Source organism: Engystomops pustulosus, chromosome 2 (genome assembly GCF_040894005.1).
Source record: "Engystomops pustulosus chromosome 2, aEngPut4.maternal, whole genome shotgun sequence".
Lineage (NCBI taxonomy): Eukaryota > Metazoa > Chordata > Amphibia > Anura > Leptodactylidae > Engystomops > Engystomops pustulosus.
In genome coordinates, this window is record NC_092412.1 from 70,189,555 (window position 1) to 70,205,259 (window position 15,705).

Consider the following 15,705-nt stretch of genomic DNA (forward strand, 5'->3'; position numbering starts at 1 on the left):
GAGAGGGAGGTGGTGGGGGCCTGTATAATTAGCTGTCCAGAGCACCAGATTTCTTGCCCCTAAATCTGTGCAGTTAATTATGCTAATTAAGATTTTTTTCTAGGTGATCCCAGTGTGTCAAGCTTAGTGCCGGGATCAAGGTGAAGAGGAGCAGAGGTGAGTATTTATATGTTTTTTATCTGGTTGATTTCCTTTAAAGTCACAAGTAGTTTGAGCTGTATTCACTTTTCGCTTTCTCTCGCTTAACCAGGTAAATGTGGGATTCATGTCCAGCAACTCTGAAATATTCCGGATATGTGCAACTTTTAAAGTTGCTTCCTGTAATACTTTATTTTTCAAATACAAAAACACATCACACAAAACCATATGTGTATCATTTTACAAGTATATAAAACAAACATATGTGTTTATATGTAATGCTGCTCGATATGCAATGTATTTCATACTGGATGGAGTTGTGTTGCTTAGTTATCACATCATTTGTCATACACTACTTGTTGGCCTGAGCCACAGAGGGGTAATTTCTAACGCTGTCAGATTTCAATGCATTTTGTATATGGCCGTCCCTTTTTCTTGGAAATCATTCCATTTATTATGTATCATCCATTACATGTATATTCAATAAATGTCTAACCCTGAAAGTCTTTACAGTATCACCTTCATTATGATATGCTGCCTATGGAAAGCTGACAGAAGCACTGGTCTGCTTGATGTAGTATGATGCTCATTGTGACCTTTGAAACATCTTACTCATCTATAAACCACAATTAGTTTCTGTAATAATGATACTTGGATAGCACTGTAATATAGGAAGATTAATACTATGACCAAATCAAAGTGAAAGTCAGAATATTTATTCAGATATATGAAAGCATCACACCAGAAAAAAATATATATTTATAACCCAGAAAGCTGGGGCTAAATAAAACCAAATGTCATTTTATTGGGTATGCATTCAAAAAATAGTATGCAATGAGGGATGTATCTAAGATCAGCTAGGTCCCTACATTTCCTCACGTCTCCATGTAAAAGAACAAAAAAGTAGCAGGAGTACAAGACCTCGTGTAAAAGAGTGACCAATTGTGGATAGATAAATTGTATTCCCCACAATGGGCTCTGACCTTGTAGGTAGAAAATTAGAGCATAGTCAAAAATAGTAGTTAATATATACAGGCAGTCCCCTACTTAAGAACACCCGACTTACAGACGACCCCTCATTACAAATGGACCTCTGGATATTGGTAATTTCCTGTACTTTAGCCTTAGGCTATAATAAACAGCTGTAACGGTTATCACAGGTGTCTACAATGAAGCTTTATTGTTAATCCTGATTCCTATGACAATCCAACATTTTTAAAACCCAATTGTCACAGAGACCAAAAAAATTTGGCTGGGGTTACAGTGATAAAATATAAAGTTCTGACTTAAATACCAATTCAACTTAAGAACAAACCTACGAAACCTACGGGAATAGGCTTGTCCACAGCAAGGCTATAGAAGTACAAGTACAAGTACAGTATCTTTAAAGGTTACATCTTAGATTCATAAAATATCTAGCAACATAAACATCACTGGCAGTGAATGTGCGGCACTTGCTGTCCTACTTAAATTATAACTAAACCTTTGAATCTCATTTCTTTAATATTTCATACATAAAGTGCAGGTAATAATAGTAAACATTGTAATATATAAATTTGTAAAGCAGCTTCTCTGTGCCTTGTTTCTGCTCTTTCTCCTGCAGTGAGCAGTGTATATGGCTAGAGGCTAATGATAAACATTAGTACATTTAGGATATTATCCCAATTTTTTAGAAGTCATAATAAAAGTGAAGTTTTATCTATGTTGTTCGTTTACTCAGTGAAAATAGTGTTGGATACTTATACAAAAGAAAGGCAGGAGAAAAATTACATATTTATATAAAAAGTATATTACGAGTTTACTATTATTATGGGCACTAGGAATTTGTAAAATTTGTCAAAAAAGGAGAATATTTTATCATCCAAGAGGTTAACAAAACAGGTAATATAATGTTTTTGCACAAGACTGATACTATGGATAGTGCATACAAAAGGAATATGTCATTTACACTGGACCTGTTTTATGGTAGATGGACATCCAGAGCCAGATGACACTGAGACAAAAATCTCCACTTCAAAAGCAGTTGAACAAGGTACGTGATGATTATCCTTCACTAAGATTGTTTACTAATTACCATTACAGTAAAAAAGTATTTTTGTCCAGTTTGACTACAAACTACATTACAGAGATAATGATGGATATTTATCATACACCTACGCTCATGCGGCAGGGTATGATAGCCTGTTATTTTATTGTTTGTTTATTGATTAATATGTCTTAAAGGACATCTACCATCAGTAGATGTGTCCTAGTAAGAAGTTTTTTTATTATAACTCTATATCCCACAATCAATTTTCTATTGAAAAATAGAGTTATAAAAGTTATGCATATTACCTTGGGGCTCTAAGTGCCTCAGGGAACCTAGTATTTTAATCCTCCACCCCTCCGTAGCGCTAACAGCCCACCTAGTGCTAATACCCCCGGGGGAATACCCCCCTGAGGCGCTCCGGTGAGGTAGCCCGAGCACCCCATTGTAATTTGTATAACTCTTATAACTCTATGTTAACACAATCATGGCATATTAAGTAATAATAAATGAAGTCTTTGCTAAGAAACATCTATCATCATTAAACGGATGGTAGATGTGGAGAAGAATGGGAATTGGTGGTAATAATATCACAATTCTTAACATTCACTGTGTGGCATAAGTGATTTTTTTCCTCTAGTTATTGGGTTGGTATGATTATTAGTTAATGCATAATATTAATATGGTAACTTATTATGTTTGGAAACTTATGTTTGTGCATTCCAATATATAGGCTTGTGAAGATAGGGTGTACTACTCTGGCTTCACTGAGTTACTGTACAGGTGCCAAGGTGTTAAGTTTTGCAGTCCATTTGTGGCTTTTCATGTAAAAAGTTGCATAAAAGCTGCAGATTTTTGCGCAACTAGTTTTAAACTAACCCTTTTACCAGAGGGCACCTAAATTTGCAACTTTTTTTTTTTTAAATTTAACTTTGTACTGTCTTACATTAGCTAAGACATAAGAAAGACCCTGGAGGGGTCTATGTGGAGAACATTGTTAAAATTCACAAAAACCTCAATGCAACAATTTTGCTACGTATTACACCAAAAACCTGGCATAGATACTAGGATAAATGTTCCCCATAGCACACATTTATTACTTATTAGTTTCAATGCACAATGTCTGCTCACCGTAAATAAAAAATAGTAAAAACTGCCCATTAATCTTAAAATAAACTAATTATATCTCTATGAATCATTGATGGTTGTAATACCTAAAATATCTGTGCAGTGGGCATAATACAAGCTTAGAATGAAAGAGATATGCCATTTCAGGTGCAGGGCAAAGCAGCTGAACAGTTTGGCACACGTGTGATTTCAGCTATTCATTTATCTGAAATAGTTTTGAGTTGACCTTCATCATGTGAATCATTCATTATAATAGATCCTGGCGAGCCGCCAACCAGCCATCCAGCGGAGCCTTCTGACTGCACATACATTATTGAAACATTTACAGATTGATGTTCTACAGAGGATGTCCATTTTTAATTTGCTATTAAGAATTCTGGGCACAAACGCTCTTGGTCTTGGAGAACAAGTGATCTGCTACGATAATCACTAGTGAAGTGAATGGTGGTTCATACAGTTGAGAACTGCTAGCGGTCAATACTTCCAGGATAATAACCCACAAGTACAGAGGAACAACTTTAAACCCCAGACCTTCAAGTGCAATACTCCAGGCTCCCTAGTGTATTATAAATAGTACTTGTATTCTCCTATAGGGACGAGTAACCTCATACACACCATACGACGTCTGGGATCAGTTGAGACCAGATATTCTGCACCACCTCCAGTTATGCCATTATATTTGCAACAAGAAAAAATATAATTGCATTGTGTTGGTAGTAGTACTAACATATATTTAAAGGGTTGTCTGGAATATGTAGGGAGTAATCACAAATTAGCTATACTTTAGTCTAGCTCAGCACAGCCATCAAAGCTGTCTCTGTATACAGAGGCTCATAGGTGATACAGCATCAATAGCATTTTTTCATCATGCAATTGGGTATGCACTGTTGACATGATATCACCACTGAGTTTCTGTGAGCTGGAGTAGAGCTCTGGAGAGAGGTATAGTTGGACTCCATTTAAAAAAAAACAACTTATCATGTACAACCCATTTAATATGCCTTTATATACCTAAAATGTAAGATATACCCACTGTTAAAGGACACACGACTGTGTGTGCAATACAAGCTGCAAACAGGGGACAGTGATCCCAGCTTTATGGCCAGGTGGACATGGGCACTGCTTACCGCACTCATGTCCATAAGAAATCACTAGCTGCACCAAAATGCGGGCAGGAATAGGACCTGTTCTATAATTTGCACAATAAACCAAGCACAATAGACCATTCACAATAGACCTCAATGGGGACCATTATCTTGCCGCTATTTGTGCAGTTAGCAGACCCCAATTAGAGTTGTGTGCATGTGGCCTGAGCCTCATTTTGTATACAATTTCTGTCCCCCAGGCTCTGTGCCTTGTGTAAACACTGTAGGAATTGAGACTACAAGCTTGGAACATGACGATTCTGAGACATTCGGGCAGGTAAGTCATCCACATAACTTTGAATCTTTCCCCAATTGTTAAGGTGTTCTTCTCACATGGGCCCTCATTTTATAATTCCGCAATATATTTAGACAGTGGTACTTTGTTTGGTACTAGCATGCAGTAGACACTTCATCTACATTAGGCAAACTTTGTTTTAAAGGGGTTCTTCAGTAACATACAAGTTAGACCCTATCCACATGAACTTATTGATCAGTGGAGGGTCTTGTGATTTGTGGGGGTCCCATCACTGAGACCCCACCAAAAAGAAAGTAAGCCTGTATCTTGCGAAGAGCCCCGTTAACTAACATTAGCAGTGTTTTGATGCTGTTTCAACAAAATAATAATAAAGTGTGTGAAATCAACCCTAGGCCACGTATTGACTTATGGGAAACCTAAATTGTAGGAGACCTTAAAGGGGTTTTCCCACGAAAGAAAATTGTCACATTTCAATCCCCAAATGATGTTAACACAATAAAGATCATTTTAACCCATTACTTTACAATATTACTCAGTTTTATTACTGTTTTAGCTGCTATCACTCCATCATCTGCTCAGTGTAATATTCCTGGCGGGGCCTCTCTGAGTAGACACATCATCATCCATCTAGTTCTGTGGGATGACAATGGGGTTAGATTATTAGGGTATAGGTGTATACGGACTTTCATCTGGATTCTGAACATTGTACTAAAACACTGACACATAGAAAGAGAGATGAGACAGATCCGAGATGTATGATACCTATTACACAGAGACTGACAGACTTTTATACTGTTACAATTTTAGCTCTGCTACATCTCACAGATATGTGCCTGCCTCCCCCTTCCCCCAGTTCACTTATCTTCTTATAGTTTGCAGTTTGCAGCTCCTCTCTTCTCACGATCTCCTGGCAGGAAGTGATCAGTAAGTGTCTCTGAGCTCCGTGCAGGCGGCGTGGCTACAGGCACATAGCAGACAGACACAGAAATATCATCTGCACACTGTCACACAGAAATCCAAGCAGGGACCCGACCCTAAGTGTGAAGTTAGAGGGTCATGCCTAGGGGCAACTGAAATAGCGTACACCTGGACTGATAGAGACAGGTTGGTCTCATATCAGTAAAATGGTGCATTTTTATTAATAACAGTGAATTAGAGAATGTGTTATTTTGGTTATCTTGAGTACTTGTCCTCACGGGAATACCCCTTTATAGAAAATCTACTGTCTGAATTATACTTGCTAAACCAGCTCCACCAGTAAATTCATTCTGGCACCCTGATGCAGGATCTATTCTTCAAGGTTGCTGTGCACAAGCTGGTGGAGCATTGCTTTAGGCTTCAGTGTTGCAGGCATGAGCTTTAAAACCAGCTGGCTTGTGAAGCAGCCAGGCTGAAGAAGCAAGAACATGGCTTGTTCAGTGCTGTGGGAGGCAGGTAGTTGCCAGTACCGCTGGAGCCTAGAGGGGCTTTGGCAAAGTCCCCAGTTGCACTTGGGCTTAATTTGCTTATTTTTTTAAGACATTTACTTACCTGGTCCGCGGAGTTCCCCGAAAGTGCATTGACCAACGATCATTAACTCTGCCTTGATTCACTAAGATCGCGCGCATGATATCCTGTATGGTATGTGTTGCCTCCCCGCTCAGGTCCGACAGAGTTCACCTTCTTCTTTCTGGTGCATGTAAGTGCATTGTCTTGCAACACAATTTGAAAGTTAAATCCCACGCTCAGTCCGAATCAGTCGGATCGTCCAAAGGGATGCCCCCCTTCATTTGTGTGGCATGAAAGCGGGCGCAGTTGCGCCAAAATCAGATCACATGCGACACAATCCCTGCCCAACCACCTGTTAACTATCTGTCAAAGCCGTGCAATCCCCGAAAAAGGCGAACAGTCTGACGAAAGTGTGATCCTTAGTACATAAGCCTCAGTGTTTGCAATAAATGATGACCTAAAAACAATAAAGAAGGAGAGTTCATGCATCAGGTGCCATGAGGAATCTACCACTGAAGCTAATCAATGAAGTATGACCCAGATGGTAGACATCCCCTATTATAGCCACCAATTCAGGGTGCAGAAAGGTGACAAATTATTTTGTGGCCGATCAAACACCCTGCCCTTTCAGATGTGACTCAAAGCCATTTTGCTACCTCTGTTCTAGCTCCCATTAGGTGATGAAGATAATCTCCTGGACGAAGTGGAATATGTGTACTCTATTTGTGAATTCTGTCACTTGCCAAAGAAACCATTTCCATCCATTGGACAACTTGCTTCAGAGCCCAGCAGCATGGTAAGCGTAGTAGTAGATGGTGGTTGACCAATGTTACATTTTTGAAGGAAATCTTCCACATGGGTGCAGTATTTTAAACCAAAAAACTCTAACATGCTTATGTGAAACTGGATCTGTTCTTTCTTTCTCTTCTATTGGCCTAGTTTTTGAGAAAACTGTTTTTTAAAATTATGCAACTGAGCCTCGGGGGCTCCTGTTTACATCACATTAGACTGGCTCAGTCTTCTGCTTATTATATATACATTAGGGCAGCGTTACTGTCTGCCTCCTCCCTCCCTTACCCATCCAGAGAGCCAGTGACATCAGATGGACCCTGGCGGGGCTCTTTGATGTAGACAGGAGCCCCAGAAGCTCATTTGCATAATATTAAAAAATATTTTTTCCCAAAAATAGGCCCTTCGAAAGATAAAGGAAAAACAGAACCTGTTTCAGGGGTGTGCTTGGTGTATAAAGTAACTGCCATGAAGGCCACTCATTATCTTACAATTTTATGTGCATAATGGAATGTGCTTAAATCTTTTAGACAGTGGAAAGTTAGAACAGTCTTCCCCTGTATGCAAAAGTCTAAAAAAAACCTCTAAAAATATTGAAAACACTTAAAAATATGGTACAAATCATGTTAGACATTTTGGGGCACATTTACTTACCCAACCGCTGGAGTTCCCAAAAAGTGCATTGTCCGACGATAATGCACCGTGCTGCTTTTCACTAAGATTGTGCGCCCGATATCCTGCATGTGTTGATTCCCCGCTCAGGTCCGCCGGAGTTCACCTTCTTCTACCTGGTGTATCTAAGTGCATTGTCTTGAGACTCAATTTGAATCTTAAATCCCGCGCTCAGTCCGAATCTGTCGGATCGTCTGATGGGCCGCCCCCCGATTTCTGTCGCATGAAAGCCAGCACAGCTGCGCCACAATCCGATTGCGCACAACCCAATCCCAGCGCAAACCCCTGTTAAATACCTGTCAAAGCTGCGCAAATCCAGAAACCAGCAAACAGTCCGACGAAAGTACGATCCGCGACCCTTAGTAAATAAGCCCCAATGTGTCAAATATTATGCCAGAATGAAGGCATATTTTTCTTAGTTTGTCTCCCTCAGTGTCTTCGTTCTCTAGTGAAGACACTAGGCTGGTCTTATATGTTTTACCCTTTTCCCTTGAAGTTTATAAAAGAATCAATGTGTAGATTATTCAGCACTGCTGTTTCTTCATTGTACATCATGTTATACATATGGATCCATTGGATGAATTCCCTTGTCTTTAAATATTCATTTCACTGTCACTGTCGCCATATTTCTGCTTCTTTAGCTTCATCAGTAATGTTCATTTGAAGCCTGACAATTATACTGGGCTTCTATCCACTAAATTGCTATGGAAACAAAGAACCTTGATGGATCGGATGATAAATGTACATAATAAGATCACATATTTAGTTGTAGTTAATGCAGTGCTGCAGTGATCAGCCCTTGTGAGTTCTTCATATGGGAATTGGTACATTTTTATTACCAGGCACAGTATACCCACTTACATTCCTTTTCTATTATGCATTTATGGTTGCCTCTATAAGTTTACGATTTGTACTTTATGGATCAATTTGCCAATCTCCTTTATTTTATAAGGGCAAATTGATCTCTCAAGTTCCATGATGTATAACTGTATTGTTAATCTGGTGATTCTCCTAAATCTATTAGTGGTTAAAATTTACAAGCTTGAACAGTTGGAATGCCAAACCATAAATGTCCCTGCTTTATTCCAAGTTTGTATTTTGTTTCCTTCAAATGAATGTCCCTATAGGGTTCTAGAAAAACCAATCACAGCTCTTACAGTATGAGAGTAGACTACTTATGTCTGACATAGACAGCCTTATTATGGCCATGGCAAAACACCACACTGCTCTCCTCCTTCTTCATCTGTCCTCTGCCTTTAACATATAACACCTTGTCAGGGCTCGGAGTCAGTGGACCCCCTGGACCACCGCAGGAGATGGTGCTAGCCAACACATGGGACTGGAGTTTAAGTGGCACCTGGTCTTCATCAGAGGCTGCCGCAAAGCAGGATGGTCTTGCTGCGGCGTGGTGCCACCAGGTCGTTCCACATGTATGACTAGCCCGCAGTGGCAGCCAAGGTCGAAGTACAGAGTTAGCGGGCAGTCTCGGAGTCGATCACAAGCAGACAGTCAGGGCAGGCAGCAGAGATGTAGAGGTTGGGTCCGGGGTCAACAACAGGAGATCAAGCGGAGAAGGAAGGGAAAAAGGTACAAGGATGGGAACAATGCTTGGAAGATTTCTCTTATCACAATATCTCAAAGATCCGACAGGGGTTGATGGAAGCAGCCGGTCTTTATAGGAAACCCGGTAGTGGCAGCGCCAATCAGAGGTGCGCTGGCCCTTTAAATCTTCGGGGACTCGCGGCCAAGTCAGTACAGTAGCAAGAGCGTGGAGAGATGAGTGCGGGCCAGGGGACGGGGCATGGTTGTGCCTTCTAGGACCTCACTACAACCTGACATTTCCACATCAAGAACATCTCTCACATCTGATCCTTCCTCATACTAAAGTCTATAAAATTGCTTGTCAGTAAGGACCAGAAGGGGGTCCCATGACCAGCTACACAACTGAGAATCTGCTCAGAATTGATAGACAAGACCTATTTTGGCTCTTTAACCCCTTGCCGCAAACCGTCATAATATTATATGGTAAGCAACAAGGTGAGTACAGAGAGGGCTCCCAGGCTGAACACTTTTCATACAGCCAGAGTGTTTGCTGTGTATAGCAACGCCTGTGATTGGTACAGGCACCAATTGTTGGTATTTACCTGTTAAGTGCGTGCCGCCATCTTGGCAAGGGTAGTCAACTCCCACCCCTATACCACTGTATTGCATTATATGTTTGAGGGATCAAATCCCATAGGTAACTTTAGCCCTAGGGAGTCTGATAGCTCATTCCATATACTGCCTAAAAACATTTTTTTTTATTTATTTTAAAAATAGGTATCGCCATGTCCCAAAAGTCGTGATTTATCAAAATATTAAAAAAATTATTTCCCATAGGTGCACTGCATAATGCATAATAATGCCCATATGTCCGAATCAGCACTTTTTTGCCATTTTGCAACACATAAAAAAATTAAATAAAAAATTCTCAAAAGATCCTACCACCCCCATGGTACCAGTGAAAATGCAAGCTTATCCCACAAAAAGAAAAATACACCTTAAGCAGGTCTGTACATCATAGTATGAAAAAGTCATTAGCATCAGAATATATATTTAATTAACACTAAAAATAACTTGGAAATTTGGTCTTATTCAAGAGGTGTACAAACTAAGGCCCTAAAGGAAATGCTGCAGCGACACTAATGCAGGAACATATCTTGTTTGATACCTGATCCAAGTGGTTTTGCTCAAAAAACTATTATAAAATTCAAGACCTTGGGAAAGCTGGGTTGCATGCTGGGTGCCATTCATAAACACATTACAGTGAGCTTCCTGAACTGTCCAGATAGGACTAATCAACCTGAGCTGGATGACTCATATACAACAGCTGGGGGATGGTGCAGCGATTGATTATTTCTGCCTGTCAGAGGCAACACAGTGATTACATCATTCTCTGGTGCAGTGCATAATTAGGGTAAGAGAAGAAGCTTGGAGCCACCCAGAGAAGTGACAGAGCCTCATTATCATAATTTTATAATAGTTTTTTCAGCAAAAACGCTCAATTCAGGGATTAAACAAGATATGTTTCTGCATCAGTGCTACAGCATTCTCAAGGTATGTTTGGTTCACAATACATGAAAAAAAATGGTAGATTTCCTTTAATTCTTATGGATACTCTGATATTACATGTACGTTGTAGACACTTTCACATTAAGGTAATTGTATTTATAGTAAAAGAATTGTTTCACTCATATCAAAATTGCATGTGAATTTTTATGATAATGTAAATTCTTAAGTGTTTTGATATTATTAACTCATTTTCATATACTCAGACATAAACAAATATATAATTGGATTTTGGGTATATATTGATGTATCCATGCTGTTATAATGCTGGGCCCTAAATTAGTTCGCTCATTTACCATTTTCTAACTACTTCCACAAAGGAATTGATGGTGATTCACAGAACATTCTGCGTGTCTGCCATGAAAGGAATCTACTCGTCTGTACACTGGTTTATTGTCCTGAGAGCTGCTCCTCGCTGATTATATTAGTTATTTTGGGAGAAGTTGTGTTTATATGATTATTTTCTAGCATTTCTCACCATTGTACTTTACCCAATGGGACACATTAGACATTTTTGTTACCATAAAGTAAATTTTAATAAGTTGTTGTTACAAATGTAAACATTATCATTTCTTTGCCTCCAGCTATTTTGTTGTGCGAAAATCCAGGAACTCTTTCAGTACATGATTATGGATACTATTGAGTCTTATACACCTGAGAAAACTGCGGAAGAGACTGAAGACGAACAAACGGCAGCTCACACTTCAGATGAGATGAAAGCGCTATGTGAACTTAGAGAACAGTAAGTATTAGGTTTAGGACCTTGCACATAAACCAGAAAATGTTGCTAATTAGATTCCTGATGTGTAAATTTGCCCCCATAGAGGATTCCGAGAAATCTCTAAATGTTTAGTTGTTTGTGTATTGAGCTAATTAAAAATTATGAAAATATGCAAAGAAAGGACATAATTCATCATAATGAAAAATGTCCACCTGACACCATGTCATTTTAGGTCACCAACCCGGTCCATAATAATTTCTTATATGGTTCTATAACAACTTCCAATGTCCAGTTTCTTTTATTTCAGTGTATAATTGTTTGTATTAATGGGGAAACTCTTCATATTATTTCCTGCAATTGGTCAGTGTTATATTTCTACTATTTAGGTGTATCATAAAAGTTAAGTAATGAACATTAACATATTTGGAAATGTTCAGTAAAATTAAGTTATCTCCTACCCAGGGTGTAACTACAGCGGTAGCAGCCATAGCAGCTTTTATGGGGCCTGCAGGCTCAGGGGACCCATCATCCGACCTGACACACTGAAGAATGGAGGATGTGCACCATTGTATACAAAATTTACTGCACATTGTACAGCATAATATGTATATAACATTGTATGTGTGTATGGTGCGTATATACTGTATGTGTGTATATGCTTTATATGTGCGCACATGAGTGTATAAAAGTGTATAATTGTATGTATATACAATATATGAGTTTATGAATCTGTGCGATTGCAACTTACCTTTGCGGGTACACAAATATATATTTTTTATGTGTGAAGGGGGCTACTATCTGTTATGTTCAGAATTGCTGAGAATTGCCTACATAATAGACTCTTTTGGAACAGGAAGAGTAACTCAGATCCAGGCACTGACTGCGGTAATGTTCATATATTTGTTATTCATGATCTCCTTCCTTCTAAAATCAACTATTGAAATAACGCTAATGAGCCAGAAGAGCTCCTCTGAGAGTTCCCAGAGCCCTTCACAGTGTGTTACAGTGTGCAGAAGCACTATCTCCTTTTATTATATATCATATTATTATATTAGACACAGGGAGGGTGAAGTGCTGAGTGAGCAGATAGGAAGGGGAGACAGTGGGGAGGGGCTCTGCTAACTCCCCCAGGAACTTTCCAGGCTTACTAGCATAATTTTAAACATTGATTTTAGAAGGAAGGTGGCCATGGATAAGAAATATAAGAAGATTACCACAGTCACTGTGCCCCGATCTATGAGTAAGTATAGAGTCTACTCTGTAGACATTCCTCAGCAATTCTGAACATGTCAGAAAGTAGCCAAAAACTATTGATTTAAATCCCATGTACTATGCTAGAATTATATATTGCTGTGCATTTTGCATGTGCCTTAAGGAGTTAAATTATTTGGAAAAAAAATAATCATCTTTACACAATACCACATGCCATTGTGTTCACTGGTTTTAAAGGCTCATATACATTTGCTTAATAACTTTATCATGAATATTAAATATTTCAGGGTTTATTATGTAAATACTCTAATTTATGAAAACTTTTTGATCAGGATAAAGAAAAGAGACACAAAGGAATATGTAGATCATCTAGAAAACCATCTTAACACATATGGATGTAAGTATCATCTGAAGGTCAACCATTGAAATATAATCCAAATGTTATCATTTTACATGATACAACAAAGCCAGAAGTCCCCCGTTGCAGTCTCCCCGGTACAACCCGAACACTTAGACATAAATGTTGATTATGAAAATAAAATGAATTATTACATTTGTATTACTGTTATCCCTTCATACTTGCCAGTGTACATACTTATTATTCCTGGTCATCATAAATGATTTAATATTATAATTCATTTGAATTATATTTTGAGTATCTGAAGCAATAATAGAAAAAACTATATTATGTGCTTACGTTGCTTGTTTCCTGCACAGGACAGTCAGATATAAACATTTTTTCCCATTGTACTGTATTAAAAGTTATACAGGCAGTCCCGAGGTTACGTACAAGATAGGTACCATGGGTTTGTTCTTAAGTTGAATTGGTATGTAAGTCGGAACTGTATATTTTATAATTGCAGCTCCAGGCAAATTTTTTGGTCTCTGTGACAATTGGATTTTAAAAATGTTGGGTTGTCATAAGAACCAGGATTAACAATAAAGCTTCATTGTAGACACGTGATAACTGTTATAGTTGTTTATTGTAGCCTTGGGCTAAAGTATAGAAAATGACCAACATCTAGAGGGTCGTTTGTAACTAGGGGTCGCCTGTAAATCGGGTGCTCTTAAGTAGGGGACCGTCTGTAATATAACGCATCTATCTGTAAGTTTAATTAAGTTCAGACACTATATTGCTGTTGGCAGAACTTGTTGACAATTCAATGTCTTCACTGGGCTGGAACCCATAGCAATATACAGGTGGGAGTCGTTTTATATGCTCCTCATGCAGTATAAGTGGTATCAAGCTGTACAAGCTATACTTGCTGTGTGGGCATCAAGGATGTTAGTTCAGAAAATCTTATAGCTTACCTGAATACAGTACAAGTTATCCTTCAAGTTTCAATTGTAATTCAAGACCAGCCATTGTAATAATATAACTTAAAGTTTAACTAAAGTTTTGACAAACTGTTATAAATCAATAGTGCAAATTATAATAGTAAACTTTGAAAATGACTTTATTAAAAGAAACCTAACATTTGATGCATTATGAAGCAAACATACCTTGAGAATGCTGTAGCGACACTGATGCAAGATCGTATCTTGGTTAATGTGTTGAGTGTTGAGTGGTTTTGCTGATAAAACAATGATAAAATTATGATAATGAAGCTCTGTCGCTTCTGTGGCTGGATTTGGGCCTTTTCGAGCACATTAGTTATGCACTGCTTCACAGGATGATGTAATCCCTGGGTTAAGCCTGAAGGCAAAATAATCAATTGCTGCACCATCCCCCAGCTGCTGTGTATGAGTGATCCAGCTCTTGTGTGTAATACAAGCTGTAATACAAGCTCTGTGTAACGTGTGCAATCATGCAATCCAGCTTTCCCAAGGTCCTGAACTTTATCATTGTTTTTTTAGCAAAACCACTCAACTCAGGGATTAACTAAGATATGATCTGGCTTCAGTGTAGCTACAGCATTCTCAAGGTATGTTTGATTCATAATGCATCAAATCAAATGGTAGATTTCCTTTAAAGAAATCTGTTCCTGTGTCCTTCTTTATCCCTGCCTTTCTTCCATATTTAAGTATTTTGTATAATTCTGCTTTCTGCCCTGTATCCACCGACCGCTGGGTGTTAAAGGTACTGCATAAAGTGTTTGGTGAATTAACTTAGTCTCTGGATAGTTAATCATTAGACCTCAGAATGCTTGCACTGCTAATCACAAGAGAAAGAAGCAGAAAAAGGCAGAGAAGCTGCTTTACTTAATGCAGTATAACACAAACTTTACTATTATCAATTCTGAAATATATAAAAATAATTCAGAGGTTACAACTGTTTGAGCTAATAGCTAATACAAATAAAGAAGTCCCTAAATAATCTAAACTGTAGATTATTTTTATGTTGAGGGCAAGTTTTCCTTCATGTTTAGTAAGTAAATCCAGTACAAACATGTTAGTAAGATTAGCATTTTGTTTAATAGGATTTTTGGCATGCCTGTGGTATTGTAAGGTGAATGCAGTTTTGCTGTACAACTAAAAAGGAAAAAAGTTGTAAATATTGAATTAAAACATAAAAACATAATAAATCATTAAAATGAATCTGTTTCTTTTAACTTTCATTTCAGCTCTCTTTTTAATGCAGAAAATAACTTTTTCTCTGGCATCATCTAATGACACCAGCACAAACCATTTCCAATCAAATTGTGCATTTTCTGATCAAGACCACAATATTGACAACTATTTTATTCCTATTATGGACAGTGAATTAATAAAAGTAAGTTACACAATAACATTAGAAGAATATAAATCTAATTATTTTAATTGATATTCACACACATCGACACTATCATGTTATCTTTTTTGCACATTATTGTCTCATGGTCCTCAGATATTCATCGGTGCTCCTTAAAAGTTCACATTTAACCCTTTGTCTGCTGTGGATTAGTGCTTAATCAGTGAGAGTCAGGCTATTGTCAAACTGGAGCAAATGGAGCAAAAATCTTGCATGAGCAACATGCTCCGCATTCACTTCTATGGTACTTCTGTGACAGTTGTCCCATAGAAGTGAACGAAGTACAGGTTA

At 38.3% G+C, this 15,705-nt stretch overlaps 1 protein-coding gene across 3 annotated transcripts in view; it reads left to right on the forward strand.

Moving 5' to 3' along the window:
* The window catches only part of ERICH6B (glutamate rich 6B), a 99,801-nt gene that overhangs the window by 41,639 nt on the left and 42,457 nt on the right, over positions 1 to 15,705 (forward strand). For all 3 annotated transcript variants that reach the window (XM_072135243.1, XM_072135244.1, XM_072135246.1), the window contains exons 5-10: positions 2,108 to 2,170; positions 4,638 to 4,714; positions 6,849 to 6,977; positions 11,335 to 11,492; positions 13,016 to 13,080; positions 15,248 to 15,396. In XM_072135243.1, coding sequence (XP_071991344.1) covers positions 2,108 to 2,170; positions 4,638 to 4,714; positions 6,849 to 6,977; positions 11,335 to 11,492; positions 13,016 to 13,080; positions 15,248 to 15,396 — 641 coding nt within the window. The remainder of the gene's footprint in view (positions 1 to 2,107; positions 2,171 to 4,637; positions 4,715 to 6,848; positions 6,978 to 11,334; positions 11,493 to 13,015; positions 13,081 to 15,247; positions 15,397 to 15,705) is intronic.